General features: G+C 36.3%; 1 protein-coding gene across 4 annotated transcripts in view; it reads right to left on the reverse strand.

The window, feature by feature from the left end:
- SAFB2 (scaffold attachment factor B2) overlaps window positions 1-14,127 on the reverse strand; it is a 34,763-nt gene that overhangs the window by 9,368 nt on the left and 11,268 nt on the right. For all 4 annotated transcript variants that reach the window (XM_036752669.1, XM_036752676.1, XM_036752695.1 and 1 more), the window contains 10 exons: window positions 13,783-13,810; window positions 12,350-12,857; window positions 11,871-11,920; window positions 11,141-11,241; window positions 8,992-9,141; window positions 8,794-8,906; window positions 6,763-6,878; window positions 5,064-5,155; window positions 3,239-3,375; window positions 1,137-1,430 (listed from right to left, as the gene is read on the reverse strand). In XM_036752669.1, the coding sequence (XP_036608564.1) occupies window positions 1,137-1,430; window positions 3,239-3,375; window positions 5,064-5,155; window positions 6,763-6,878; window positions 8,794-8,906; window positions 8,992-9,141; window positions 11,141-11,241; window positions 11,871-11,920; window positions 12,350-12,857; window positions 13,783-13,810 (1,589 nt within the window). The remainder of the gene's footprint in view (window positions 1-1,136; window positions 1,431-3,238; window positions 3,376-5,063; window positions 5,156-6,762; window positions 6,879-8,793; window positions 8,907-8,991; window positions 9,142-11,140; window positions 11,242-11,870; window positions 11,921-12,349; window positions 12,858-13,782; window positions 13,811-14,127) is intronic.

A 14,127-nucleotide genomic window follows, 5' to 3' on the forward strand; every position in this document is an offset into this window, starting at 1 on the left:
ACTGGCATTCTAATTTGACAATCTCAAGAAAAAGACTGCTGTGAGCTAATTGTATAAAGACAGTTAATACCCTGATCCCTGCATGTGTTCAAACAAGAGTGAAATGAAATATTTGATTCTCCTGGAATGATAAAGTATGACTTTTTACCTTGACTGTCTACCTACCCTAAACTGAGCCTCCTCCCAAGTTTTCTATAAAAGCCAAGGGAATTAAAGCAGGAAATACACATTAGGATACTATCCAATTATCTTTTGCTAAATTTTACAGGAAAATTAGACTTGCAGCTAATAGGGTGATAATTACCAATTTAGTGGCAATGATACATTGAAGAACAATAAACTTACTTTTAAATCCATGGACAAGTTTCTTTAATACCTTTTACTCATCCCTTCTTCAGCTGTACAAAGGATGTACTGGACTGAGGCTACCAAAGCAATTTAGGCATAATTGATATTTAGGGGTTTTTTCAAGACAAACACCTTAACAAGTAATGGAACTGGAGAAGCTTCCTAATATAAGCAATGGAATTATTCTTCAAGTAGGGACTGAGGTCTCCTAAGGTACTTCTCAATTCTAAGAGTGTTTAAAAGGATCAGTCAAGACCCTTCAGAAAGTATCCAGAAAGTATCAACCACCAAGAACACTTAGAGGGAGCTCAATCCAAAAGGAATAATCACTCAATTTTCGTGGCATAAAAAAATTATAAATTTCTATGGGTTACTGATGTATTCCAAACAATGTCTCAAGATGACAACCAATAGAGTTCTATTACTATATATCTTCAACCGACTTTCAATTATACATGCTAAAAGAGAAATAAAAACAATTAACAACTTCTCCCACCTTTCAAATGGACTCTTACAGTATGCTGAGGTACCCAATCTCCTTCAAGGTCCAACTGAAATGTTACAGGCTCCATGAAGCCCAGCCTGACAGCCAACGTGAGGTCAAAATTGGCTGGCCTCATCCCACCCCCCCATCAGTTATTTGTGTTTATGTTTTTCTTCCGAATTGTAAACTCCTTGAGAGCAGGGCCTATGTCATAGTCATCTTTGTATCCTTAGCACCTGAATGATGCACAAGCAAGAATATGGGGCATGATTAATTATCCTTTCACAAAAGCAGCTGCCTTTACCTTGAATCTACATCATAAGGTCTTCTCAGAGCAGGCCTTCGCTCCTGTTCATAACGTAATTGCTCCTGCTGGCGCCGAAGCTCCTCTCTCTCCCTATGGATTCGTTCCTGTTCTTTTCTCCTCTCTTGCTCTACACGAATTCTCTCCCTTTCTAGTCTCTCCCTCTCCATTCGCTCTCGTTCAAGACGCTGCCTCTGACACTCAAGTCGCACACGTTCCCGCTGCAGCCTGGCTTTCTCTTTTCGTTCTCGGAAGGCATCAATACGCTGCTCTCGCTCCCGCTGCTCTCGTTCTCTGGTTAAACACAGACATTCCTGAGTGGGAAGTCTCCTCATTAAGCTCACAATTTTAGAAAGAACAATTCTTTCAATAAGGGATAACCTCACTACTCAACTGCTAATTAACATGCAAAGTAAACACTTTCTTTAAAATCTAAAGATGTAAAAATGTTTTTTTTAACACTGACTGCTTGTCCTATGCAACCAGTCAGAAGGCAGCAATATCGTCATACTCATTTGCCCAATGGCGATCCATACATAATTTTGGTCGAAAAAAATTTAACAGAAAAAAAGTTGCAGAATGAACTAAAGAGAGAATTAAGGGAAAAAAATATTCACTAAAGCACCAAAAAATTAATTTCTAAGTCAAAATAGATGATGTTTTTGGAAGAGGAAAAAGAAGATTGTGGTGGTAGAATACACAATGGATTTAGTCAGAAAAGGTCCCATGTGTCACATAAGCCTCATTTTCCTAGGCTGTTAAGAAAGTCAGTATAATCACGAGACTGTATAAAGCGTTTTATAAGACATAAATGTAATGAAATCATTATACTGATAGGCAAAATCAGTACACAGAGTGGAAATGTTCACTTCGAAATACATGAATTTTTCTATGAGGGGTCATCTTTTACAGAGTCCTTTAAGTCTAATGAATATCACCAAAAATGACAATAATCATATAGCATGCATAGTATTACACAATCTCTTCCTCATACAAATTCTGTGACAATTATTATGTCACACAATGTATAATTAAGTATCATGCCCACTTTACCCATGAGGAAACCAAGGCTGAGAAGGTAAAATTACTTGCTCATGGTTATACACCTGTAATTAGAGCTGGGATATGAACCTAGGTCTCCCCCTCCAAGTTTTTCTACCATGTAATGCCAAGGGGAATAGGCCAAGGTGAATAGAAAAAAGTAACTTCTATACAGTTACTAAAAAAACTTTCAAGATGTGTTTTTTAAAAAGACAACCTGTTATCAGCTTAAAGTATGCCTAAATGTTAGGTATGCTGAAGTCCTTTGTTACACTAAATGATGATTTAAAAATATAACCTGACATAAGGTAGGAAAGCCTAGACCCTAAGGTGGTGTGACAATCAAAAGCTATAAGAACTTTTGCCCCACTCCTAGCTCTAATGAAGCTTGGAAATTTTTTAATATTAAAGACTTGTTACAGCATGACAGACATTGATCTGTCTCCTTCCTGTAGTACAATGAAACTATGACTATTCAAATTGCCAATTTTTCCTTGAGAATAACTTCAGGATCAGTGATTAGATACTGTCAAAATTAGGAATGTTAAACAGTAAGTTCAAAGACAGGGACTGTATTTGCCTTTTTTTGCATTCCTAGAGCTTAGCACAGTGTCTGGCACATAATCAGCAGTTAATAAATGCTTGTTGAGGGACAATTTTATCACTTGAAGTTACACAGACCAAGTTTCAACTTCTTCATGGAGCTTCTCTGTCACAATTTACTTATCCTACTCTCCTTTCTTCTGTCAGATGAAAATTTGAAGAGTAAAAAGCTGATATTAAGCAGAATAGGTTGCCCTGAGAGATAGTAAACTCCCCCTTACTAGATTCCCCCTTGTTTGCTATGTTGTAGGAGGGACTGTTGTTTGGGTACTGGCTGGAACAAAGAGCCTTTAAAAGTTGGTGATCTGGTCTGCTGGTATGAAAAACATGATGAATGTATTTAAGGGTCGAACCTGAAATGAAACTAAAGTCTCTCTCCAAATAATAGAGAGGAAAAAAACAATAACTTACTCCGCACGAGGGGGAGTCAAATCAATTTATTTTGGCTTTATACTCACCTACGCCTTTCAGTTTCTCTGATTTCTCGCTCTCGCTGCCTTTGTCGTTCCCGTTCACGCTGTTCTTTGATTTTATCAAACGATAAAATGTCTCTCTTTTCTTTGCTTTCTGACTTTCGATCCTGACTTTTAGAGCTCTGTTTACCAAAGTTTTTTTCAAGAATTAATCTCAAAAGTGCAATTATAGCAAATATTAGTGAAAATATCCATATTTGAATCCTACTAAGATCATGTGTCCCATTTAACTTATATGAAGTATCATAATTCCTGAATAAGAGGTTTAAAGGTGAGAGGATAAATAAAATATAAATCTAAAGGAATTTAACTGAGTACATGCAGCTGCCTACAGGCAATCCAGTCCACTAATCAGGTAAATAAGTTTCAGGTAATGCCTTTTATTCATCTACGTAAAGAAAATCAGGCTTTCAAAATTCAAAAAGAAAAAACAAAAACAGTAACAAATTCAGAAATGTCAGGAAACTCATGTGCAATCAATCTCTTCCTCCAGTAACATTTCTAGGACAAAGTACTTCTGTAATTCAACAGAAAATTAGTTTCTAAGACAGCAGTCACCTAGTTACACAGGATATGTCTAGGTAAAATAATTACTATGATTCAATATGAGAGGTGCAGTTAAATTTAATTACTAGTCAAATGAAATTTTCACTTTTCTACCAGTCATTGTGACTGGACAAAAAAAGTCTTAAGAAGGAGAAACCTAACACTGCTTTATGCAAATGGCCTTTCTAATGAGGCAAGATCAACTTCCACAAATCCTGTTACTCCTGACATTCTCTGAAAATTTGAAGCTCTTCAATTTATATGAGAATTAGCTAAGAAAAAGTACAGCTACCCTGGGTAATTTAATAACCATTCTAGATACAATGTGTAAAGTTGTTTTGTTTTTAAAAAAAGGTCATAGCTGCCTTCATGGAAAAAAAAAAATCAAACAGCACACTACTATATTAAACACCTATGAACACAAGATCACAGGAAATGCAGCACACCATCTGATAGTATGGAAGACAACTTTGAAAGGAGTTCTAGTTTACTTTCTGGTTAATTTAATAGGGCTTTATTAAATTAACCAAAAAAAATTTAAACTGCTATTAAATTAACCAATGAGTAAAACTTACCTTTTAACTTGGCAAGTCTGTGCCTTTCCCCTGCAATGGTGAGCTGTATTTCCTGTGTCAATTTACTTCACAGAAGGAGGTGTGGTCTGATGAAGTATCAGCAAAATGGGGGCAGATATTTTGAAAACACGTTTTAGATCTTAATTTTGTGTACGTACATATAATTTCAGTTAAAGAAAAGGATGTACTGGGATGATCTATCTTGCTGGATGATTCATAAAATGGATTGTTAAGTGGAGCTGGAATACTGCATCAAGAATATGAAAATCTATAGTTGAGAAGGAATCCTCATGATGTTGTAGCACTTCAGGACAACCGCTGGTTTAAATTTTTCTAACCAAGGACTATTCTAAGACAATTGTGCTACCTCATCACCTTCCCCCCGGCCTTCACTGAAAGCCTTTCTCATCTCTATTTTCTCCCCTTTCCCTCTGAAAGATTTGGATTTTTTTAAAGATGTATATAGTGAAAGATCTGTTTCACCTATCAACCCACCATTGCTGCAGCATTTAAACACATTATACACAAAACCAACAAACACAAGCTTACTCGCTTACCTCTCCAAAATATAAAATGTAAAGGTGCCTTAGGGCACTCTTAAATCATAAGATTAATAATTTTCATAATGTAAACCCAAAGTGTTTTTACATGCCCCTCACAGAGAAACTGGACCCAGACATGATACTTACCCGCTCTTTAGACCTGGTTGTGGTTTTTACACTAATGACAGGTTCTCCCTTTGACTTGTCCATTACAACTGTCCGTTCTGTCCCTCTGCTTCCTTTAGATAACAACAGATACCAATATCACATTAGTTATGTTCTCTTTCAACTTTCTATGATTTAGTATTCAATCCTCAAAATGTTGTTTAAAATTCTCAACTTCATGATTAAAATTAATTTTTATCGTTTGAAATTGTTCTCATACAATATTTACTATTTCTTATAACCACAGTAGAAATGTTAAGATTGGCACACTTCCAATTTTGAGATATGTTCTGAATCTCAAAAATAGCCAATTACAGATCAGTTATTTTTAAGTGGATTTAAAAAAAGCCCCTGCAACCACATTTAAAAATGTACGTTTCTCTAGTAAGATAATCTGTCCCTTTGTATAGAAGTACGTACATATACCCTGTGGATTTCTACTACTCCTCACAATGTCATAGATTCTAAGATAACAAAGCTATTGATTTTTATTCCTCCCACACATTTTAAGAATGCTGCAGAATCTTAGCCTATGTTCTCTCAATCAATGCACTGCTGTTCCCCTGTACAGACTGACAAAGTAAAATAGATATGTTCACTTCCCCTACATTTATCTTGGGATATTAAATGCTTCAAAATCTATTTTCTTTCCCTAAAGCAAAACAATCCAACTCTACCTTCCACAAATTACCTGCAATACTTGCCAGCCATCTTTAAAACAACTTGTTTGACATCAGATTGAATCTCAGATAAATTATCACAAATGTTTAGAATCCAGCATGCAACATTGTGCAAAATATTCCAATTCTTCTAAAGTAGGATGGGGTCAAATGTAGTATAGAATTATGCACACACACACACAGACTCATACACAGACACACACAATGAAGGTCACAACGTATTAGGAGGAACCTTTAATTACCACTGGCCTGATTCTGGTCCTCACCACCCCCTACCTCCCCTTATCTTATGCTTTCGTGGAAAAGTGAGGCACATGTCATGGAAAAAAGGCTCAGCACATATTTTAGTTAATAATGGGTAATTTAAATACTTGCAATTATATAAAATTAGTAAAAGCCAAGTTTATCAGCCAAGTTTATTATCATTGTTGTTAAGATAACTACATAATTCTCTACTGACCTAAAAGCTATTAAAAAAGAGAACAAGAATTCAGGAGTCAAAGTTTACCTACAAACATGAGTAATTCTTAATGTTAATGCTTTCAGATTTCTGGCAATTTGTTAAAAAAAAAAAAAAGGCAACATCAGGCTGTATGAGAGGACCTATATGAAGACACAGAGATTAGCAGTTACAAAACTATAGACATACTTTTTTAAAAGTCAGCAGTTTTAGACTGATTTAGAGGGGAAACAAGCAAATGCATTTTATGCTTATTTATAACGTGTTAATTCATTTGGTGCTCCTCTGTTAAATGGAAAGGGTTTAATGAAAAAATTATATATGTATATTTTTGTTGAGGATCATAAACTTTTAAATTTTTTCTTGAAGTCAATTTCATCCTTGAAGGAAAACTGCTTTCCTGAATTTTCATCTGGAACTTCTTTTCTGAATTTTCTATAAATAGCAAAACTTAGCAATCAACTGCTGAGATATATTCTCAGGACATATCTAATACCATTGAGTAGTTTAGTTCCTTTTAATTAACTCCAAGACAACTCACCTGATTTGGTGGCTCTAGAACGCTCTGCTGACCCAGGTTTCAGTTCATCATGGTCTTTTTCATCCTTCCTGTCTTCAGACCTTTTATCATCTTTTTTCTCACTCTTAATCACAGTTCTGTTAAAAAAAAAAAAACAAAAAGCAGAGCTATAAGACTCAAGTACCTAAAAAATAAGCTCTGCATTTTTCAGGATGAAATTCTCATTAAAATGGATCTAAACATATCACACTCTTACCTCCTCCTAAACTCCAATGCCTCCCTGTCATACCTGAGATCAAATATAAAATCCCCTGTCATTTAAGGTCATTCCTAACCTGCCTACTCCTCCTCACACCTTTTCAGTCTTCGATCACCCCACCTGTCAATTTTTCAATCCAAAGACAAAGGCCTCCTGGCCGTTCCTCTCAACTCCAGTTATTTTCCCTGGCTTCTCCCATACCTAGAATATTCTCCTTCCCCATCTCTGACTCCTGGCTTCTTTTAAGTCTCAGCTAAAATTGCACATTCTACAGGAAGCCTTTCCCAATCCCTCTCAATTCTAGTGTCTTCCTCAATTAATTATTTTCTATTTATATAGAAACTTATCTTTTGTGTGCACACATTTGTTTGCACTGTGTCCCTCATTAGAATGAGTTCCTTGAGAGCAGGGACTGCCTGCCTTTTTCCCTTTCTCATACCCTAGTGCTCAGCACAGTGCCTGGCATATAGTAGGCACTACATAAATACGTTAGCTATTATTATTATTGCTCTTCTTATACCTTCCTCTCTACTGTTCCTTCACAATTCAGTTCAAATTACACCTCTTCCAGCCACTATGTTTTCCTTCTTGACCACCAGCATGTCTTCACTGTACCAAGCATTTTGGCGTCATATTTGGTATTATTTTTTAGCAGTTTAACAGATGCTTTCTCACATCAACAAGATAGATTATAAGCTCTTTGAGAATACTCTGGTATCCTCCATAGCGTCACCAGGCACACTAGGAGCTTCAAAATCTATCTCCAATGATTCAAACACCTCACGTGGCCAGGTTCCCATGTTCTGTCACCTTACATTCTAGCCAATACCCTCTACAAAGTTAGATCTGAAAAAATGCTTATGAAATTATAAGCTTCATTCCCAAGTATAAAAAGCTAATTCGGCTGACACTTATAATTCGTTGTTCTACAAGCAGCAGTTTGGTCAAGATGATGAAAACTTGCAGTTTCACATTTAATGTCTAAGGTCTACCAGTAAACACGGCACAAGCAGACTACTGTACTCTAAAAGATTTCTTGTAAGAGCAACAAAAAGAAAACAAAGCAACTATGAATGTTTCATGAGCCTGACAAGTATTTTTCAAGAGGTTCAGTTTCAGACTTTGAGTAAAGCTAGGTAATGGCAACAAATCATGTGGCCAGAATGTGGAGAAACAGGAAGCATTTGCTGGGCTTATCTCAGAAAGACACTGTGAAGTGTGGGGATACAAGCACTTCTTTAAAATCATACTTCATCAATAAAATGAAAAGAAAAATGTACAATTTTAATGATTTTAGTTATTTAACGATCTAAATGCTAAGAGAACTTAATTTCACAATTTAAAAAAAAATCCTGTCTTTTCAACACCATCTTGGTGAAAGAGTATAGATGCAGGTCACAACAGATACTAATTATACCAAATACATGAAAGGGAAATGTGCTCCTGAGAACCAGCAACAGTACTGTGGAAAGAGAACTCACCTGGGAACCAGAACCTCAATCGCTTACTGTGTGACCCTGGGTTAAGTCACCTCTCTGGGCTCTCAGCTGCCTCCTTTGTAATGAGGAGATTAGACTACATGGTCTTTAGCCACGAATCTATGATCCCATGATCTTTAAGTACAAATCTCATGACAAATCATACTTTCCAGTAATTCCCTCCACTGGTGTTGCTACTGCTGATGTAGTTTCCATACCACTATAACACATCTGTAAAGAGTTCTTTTCCAAGTGGTCCTCCCTGCCCCACAACCCATGACGTACCAAAGAACAACATTTTAAAAACTCCTTTACCTTTCAGGCCGGGAGTCAGTGGAATGATGTCTTTCCCCGCTGCCTGATTTTTCCTTTTTTATTTCACAGTCTTTGCGGTCAGAAGGTTTCTTCCCAGCAGGCTCATTTTTGGCCTAAAATTAATTTGGCCAGAAATGTTGAACAGGGAAGGTCTTTCATTTATATGATACACAGCAGTACATAACTGCCATCACTTACTTTTTCTACTGAGATCATTCTTCCATGTAATTCTGTTCGGTGAAGGTGGTTAATACACTTTGTGGCTTCATCAGATGTAGACATTGTAACAAAACCATAACACCGTGCACCTGGACTACGAGCATTAGTTACCACTTTGGCTCCAACAACCTTTAGGAAAACAATTTTTTTAAAGTTTTTAAATTTTGCACAAAAGTAAATTGACAAATTGTTCAAAGTGATAACAAGCCAATAATATCCAAAAGTTATCATTATTATACTTGTCAATGCTATAGGAACTATTCCTTAAAACTTTCAAAGTTCCTTACGATCAATTCATCAAAATGATAGGTGAAGATTAAGGGTCCTTGTCCTTCATATGAGAAAAATCAAACTTCAAATTCAAATAATTAATGTTATGTACAGTCTCACTAAAGACATTTTGCTGACTCAGAATCCCTCCCATTCTGTCCATTTTCTTCTGCTATTTCAGTGTTCATCCCTGTTTCTTACTCCCCAACCTGTTTGTTACTTATACCACAAGCCAAGCTAAAAAAGCCCTCACACACATGTAAGGATCTCTAAGAGATTGTACTAAAGATAATGCAAAAAATGCCCAACACTAGAACATGGCAGCAGATCACCAAGTTTCTAGTTCCAATCCAGGGAGGTGGCTCTGCCAACAATTTTAAGTATTCCATTGATACTTCTCTTGGCAACACCTTCCTCATCTGCAAAATGCAAAGTCTGGCCCACATGATCTCAACTCCCTCCTAGTTTTAATATTTTAGGATTGAGACTACTGCTATATCCCCTGCCAGTCCTTCAAACTATATAAAGGATGCTTTACAACTCGCAGGACAGGAAGTAGGATGAGTTAGACTTCAGGGTGCCATGCTGCCGGTATCAGTAAGCTTACTGCTTGAAGGTTTGAAAAAACTGCTTTGTATGTTATTATTTCTATTATTATTATACTATATAGTGACCTATTGTAATTCCCATTTTATAGATGAGGAAACTGAGGCTTGGGTTAAATAACTCATCAATGATAAATGTTTGAGGTAGAATTTGAACTCAGATCTTATAACTCTAAATCCAGCACCTGGTAACTTTTATGGCTAAAAGCTCAAGTGCCACCTCCTACATAAGGCCTTTTCTGACCTTTTCTAGTGCCCTCCTTCTTACCCCCAAATTACTTAACAAATATTTTGTGTTTATCTTTGTCTATATTAGTTTCCCCTAACAGAATTCTTAAGCTTCTTCAGGCTAAAGTGTCTTATTTTGTCACTGTGTTCTTAGTGCCTGGCACACAAGTAGTCACTTGACTTTGCTCTAGGACTCCATTTTTTTATCTGTTAAATCAGGGAAGGTAAAGAGATGTCATCTAAGGTCCCTTCCAGCCCTAATATTAAAACTATAAAATCCCTACCACTGAGACACTGGTGACACTGGTACCTCAAAACAAATCACCCTTAAATGGTGGAAAACGTAAAGCATATTTCGACAATTCATCTACTTATACCTTGTACACACACACATAAAATGAACAAGATTCATCAGCAAAACTATTTCTATTCTTGGAATCAGGAATTCAGCAATTCAACGGTTAGTTAGGTCCCACATGCCAAGACTTGTTAACATCAAGTCCACTGGCATCTCAGTAGTTTGTGACTGAACCCTTCTGAGAAGGATTAAGTGCACTGTCCATGAGATAATAATTGGAATCTATTATCAAGTGTCTTGTCTTGCCTATATGTAGTTTTCACCAAGAAATAAAAGGTTACTAGTTAACTCAGTGACTTGGAAAAGCTGACTGAAGAGAACCAATGTGAAAATAAATTCAATGAAAATTCTTCACAACTCTGATCAATGTAGATTAATAAAGATGTTACAGAGCTGATAGAGAAGTTGGAGGGGTGGTCAGCTACAGGTTCAGAAAGAGGCATACTGTTTTCAGACAGGCTACTGGTTGTTTTGCTTGACTATCTGTTTTAAGCAACTATTCAGAGATAAGAAGAGAGGCATTCATTCAGAATGGATAGTAACATAAAGCAAACAGAAGCAATTAAAATTTGTTCAAAGTGCTCTAGGAAGTATCTCTCCCACCATAGATTAAAATTATTCCCTTAAATCTAACTACAATTAGGGACCAGGTGGTACAGGACCTTACCTTTCCATATTTGCTGAAAAGGTTCTTCAAGTCTGTGGCTCTGGTAGTTGAAGAGAGTCCACTAACCCACAAATTCCTACCAGAACTGCTACTAGCACGACCTAATTCAAAAAGAAAGTATTATAGCTTTACCAGAAACTGTTATTTAAAAACAAAAAAGCACAATTAAGCACAATTTCAACTCTCTAAGTTCAAGTTCGCTAGTAATTTCCAAATCTTTTCAAGATACCAAATAAAAAATCTTTGTGATAGCAGTTATTTTTGTACATGCACCCCATGATTAAAAACAGCAAACTCCAGTAACAAGATGCAAGTGAAATGGTGTCTATTTGTCAGGCAACCCTCTAAAATTGGTAATTTAACTTTAACAAGCAAAATTTTTGCTGCTGAGTTAGCCGGTCAGGAAAAAAAATGACCATAATGCTATTATAATATGACCTTTCATCATTTCACTGGGAGATGACAGCCACCTTCAAAAACCAAATGCTAATTCTCAAATATTCAAAAGCTAGGTCTTATTCATAATAAAATTAGATAGTGCCCTTCAGTCCTACCAAAAGCATCAGTAGAAAATTGATGTTCACAACTAAGTTTCAAAATAGTGTGCCTCTTTGACTCATATCCTTAAAAAGGTGTTGACGGGAACGATACAAATTTAAGGAATAACCCTCTGCCTTCAAAGTAGGGAAAATATATAATCAATTTATCCATCCCATAAGTAAAACCATACCTTTGTCATCCTTTAAGGCTGGCTTTATATCTGTGTCGTCCTCAACAGAGCTAGAGACAAAAGTTAATGTTACTCAAGCCAGAAAAAGCATTAGGAAAACTAACTCAAAAAAAAGTATGATGTGTACTACAACTTAATACCTACCAGAAAATTAGGTCTGAAATAAAAATTTAAAAGACAGCTTTGCAAACTTGTATCGGAAATCTGACAAAAAGTATTAAGTCAGATTCCTAAAGTCAATTCTCTTTAGCTGAAGATGACAATTAGGAACAATTTAAAAACACAACCTTGTTAGGTTGAGAAAAGGAAAGAAATCAAATCACCCATTAAAAATACACAAAGGGAAATAAAACAATCTTTAGAAGTAAACTACAATTTCATCAGTCTGGCTGGCCAATTGAAGAAAACAGCTTATGTGTGTCATTAAATGACCAATGAAAAAAAGATAGCATCTGGTCTAGAACTGAGAAAAAACAAACCTCATTTTCTGATCACCGTCCTCATTGGTAGAGGACTCTTTAGTAGCAGATGAATCTTCATTATTAGCTTCATCTTCATTTTTCTTAACGTCTTCTTTGCTATCTTTGGTTTCAGGGCTTGAGGCTTTCTCTGGCATTTCCTGGGCTTCCTCGCTAGAAGCTTCTGCATTTTCTGATGCTCTGCTACTCTGATCATTTAGGTTCTCTACCACTACAGTATCAGAGTCCATTTTCTCTTCATCTACTTTCTGCTCGCTTTTCTCCCTTTTCACTATATCTAAGTGCTTTTCTGCCTTCCTGGCAATTGCTTGTGTTGACTCGTTGTCCAAATCTAATGCATCCTCCTCTGGATGAGCGGTGACAAAACTGTCCTCTTCCTCTGCAAGCTTTTTGTTTGGCTCCACGCTACTTGCATCCTGTGAAAATGGCTGCTCCAGGTCAGAACCTTCTTCTTTTAGTGGGTCAGACTTACAAGTTTCCCCCAAAATGTCGAGTATTTTCTCATTTTCTATGGATTTAACAGGAATAGAATGGCACAAGGTTTAATTACCAGGGAAATAAAGCAATCACAAATGCGGAACTGGCACGGCTGCCACACTAACATGAAGAGAACTGCTAGCTACACAGAGATTGGAAAACCCTGATGTACACAAACTTATACTGTAAACTAACTGCATTCCAACAGTCTAGTATATTAAGCCTCAAAAACTACAGGGAAGATAAAAGGACCCCAAAGATTTAACCCCCAAACCCCTTCTGGCTGTTCCTTGGTATTCTTCTTTACGTTGTTGTTCACGTCCCACTCTTCACACTTAGCTTCCAAAGTCCAAGGTCTTTAACCGAAAGTATCACCATTCACTGACAGCTCAATTTCCAAATTTCTTTTGAATTTCTTTTAATAGAACAGTCCAACATGAAAACCAGAAACTCTTCCAACGGTGCAGGAGTATTATTTGCAGTCCAGAAAGGGAACAGTATGTTTGGAATTCTCATGTAGAAACTGTCTTTCCTCTTCTGGAATCCAGTTACTTCTTACGTTTTTAACTTCCCCTACAACAACTTTAAACTGCCTGAACTGCTTTAATCAAAATTGCCAAATAAATATACTGCACAATATCACAAGATCTGTTTCATGTGTAGAAACAAAAAGAATGACTCGGGTAAATTATTTCAAGATCAGTTAAAAGAATGTGGTTAAAAAGATGTAAATAACCATTTCATCTCAACAAATATTTTACCTCAACTAAACAGAACACAATTTCCACAGATCTGGTGATATGACTGGGTTTCCAATCTCTGATCCTTGTATGATCCGGATTGTCCACCATTAAAATAACACACAACAGTCACACTTCTTAAAAAAAATAAGCTTAAAAAAAAGATTAGTGGGAAAATTGCCAAGCCATAACTATCATGTTTCTGTTTAACAGTACCTGGTTCCAAGGGTGGTTCTTCATTCTCCTGTGAAGAAAAACAAAGCAAAGCACCATAACCAATCATTTTTCACAGTAGTAAGAACAACATGTTACCTAACAATTTACAGGACAATGAGAAAACAAATCATTTCACTTAAAAAATAATTTCAAGTTAGCTTTAGATATTTTCAATTTGTCAATTCCATTTTCCTTGACACAAATTCTTCATCTAATTCACAAGAACCAATTGCTACAGAACTGTGGTCTCCCATGTTTTCTGAATGCATACCTCAATTGGTAAAACATTTTTGAGCAGACACCCCCAATGTGTGTATCCATAAATGATACAATACCATAACTGAA

Source organism: Trichosurus vulpecula, chromosome 1, assembly GCF_011100635.1.
Source record: "Trichosurus vulpecula isolate mTriVul1 chromosome 1, mTriVul1.pri, whole genome shotgun sequence".
Classification (NCBI taxonomy): domain Eukaryota; kingdom Metazoa; phylum Chordata; class Mammalia; order Diprotodontia; family Phalangeridae; genus Trichosurus; species Trichosurus vulpecula.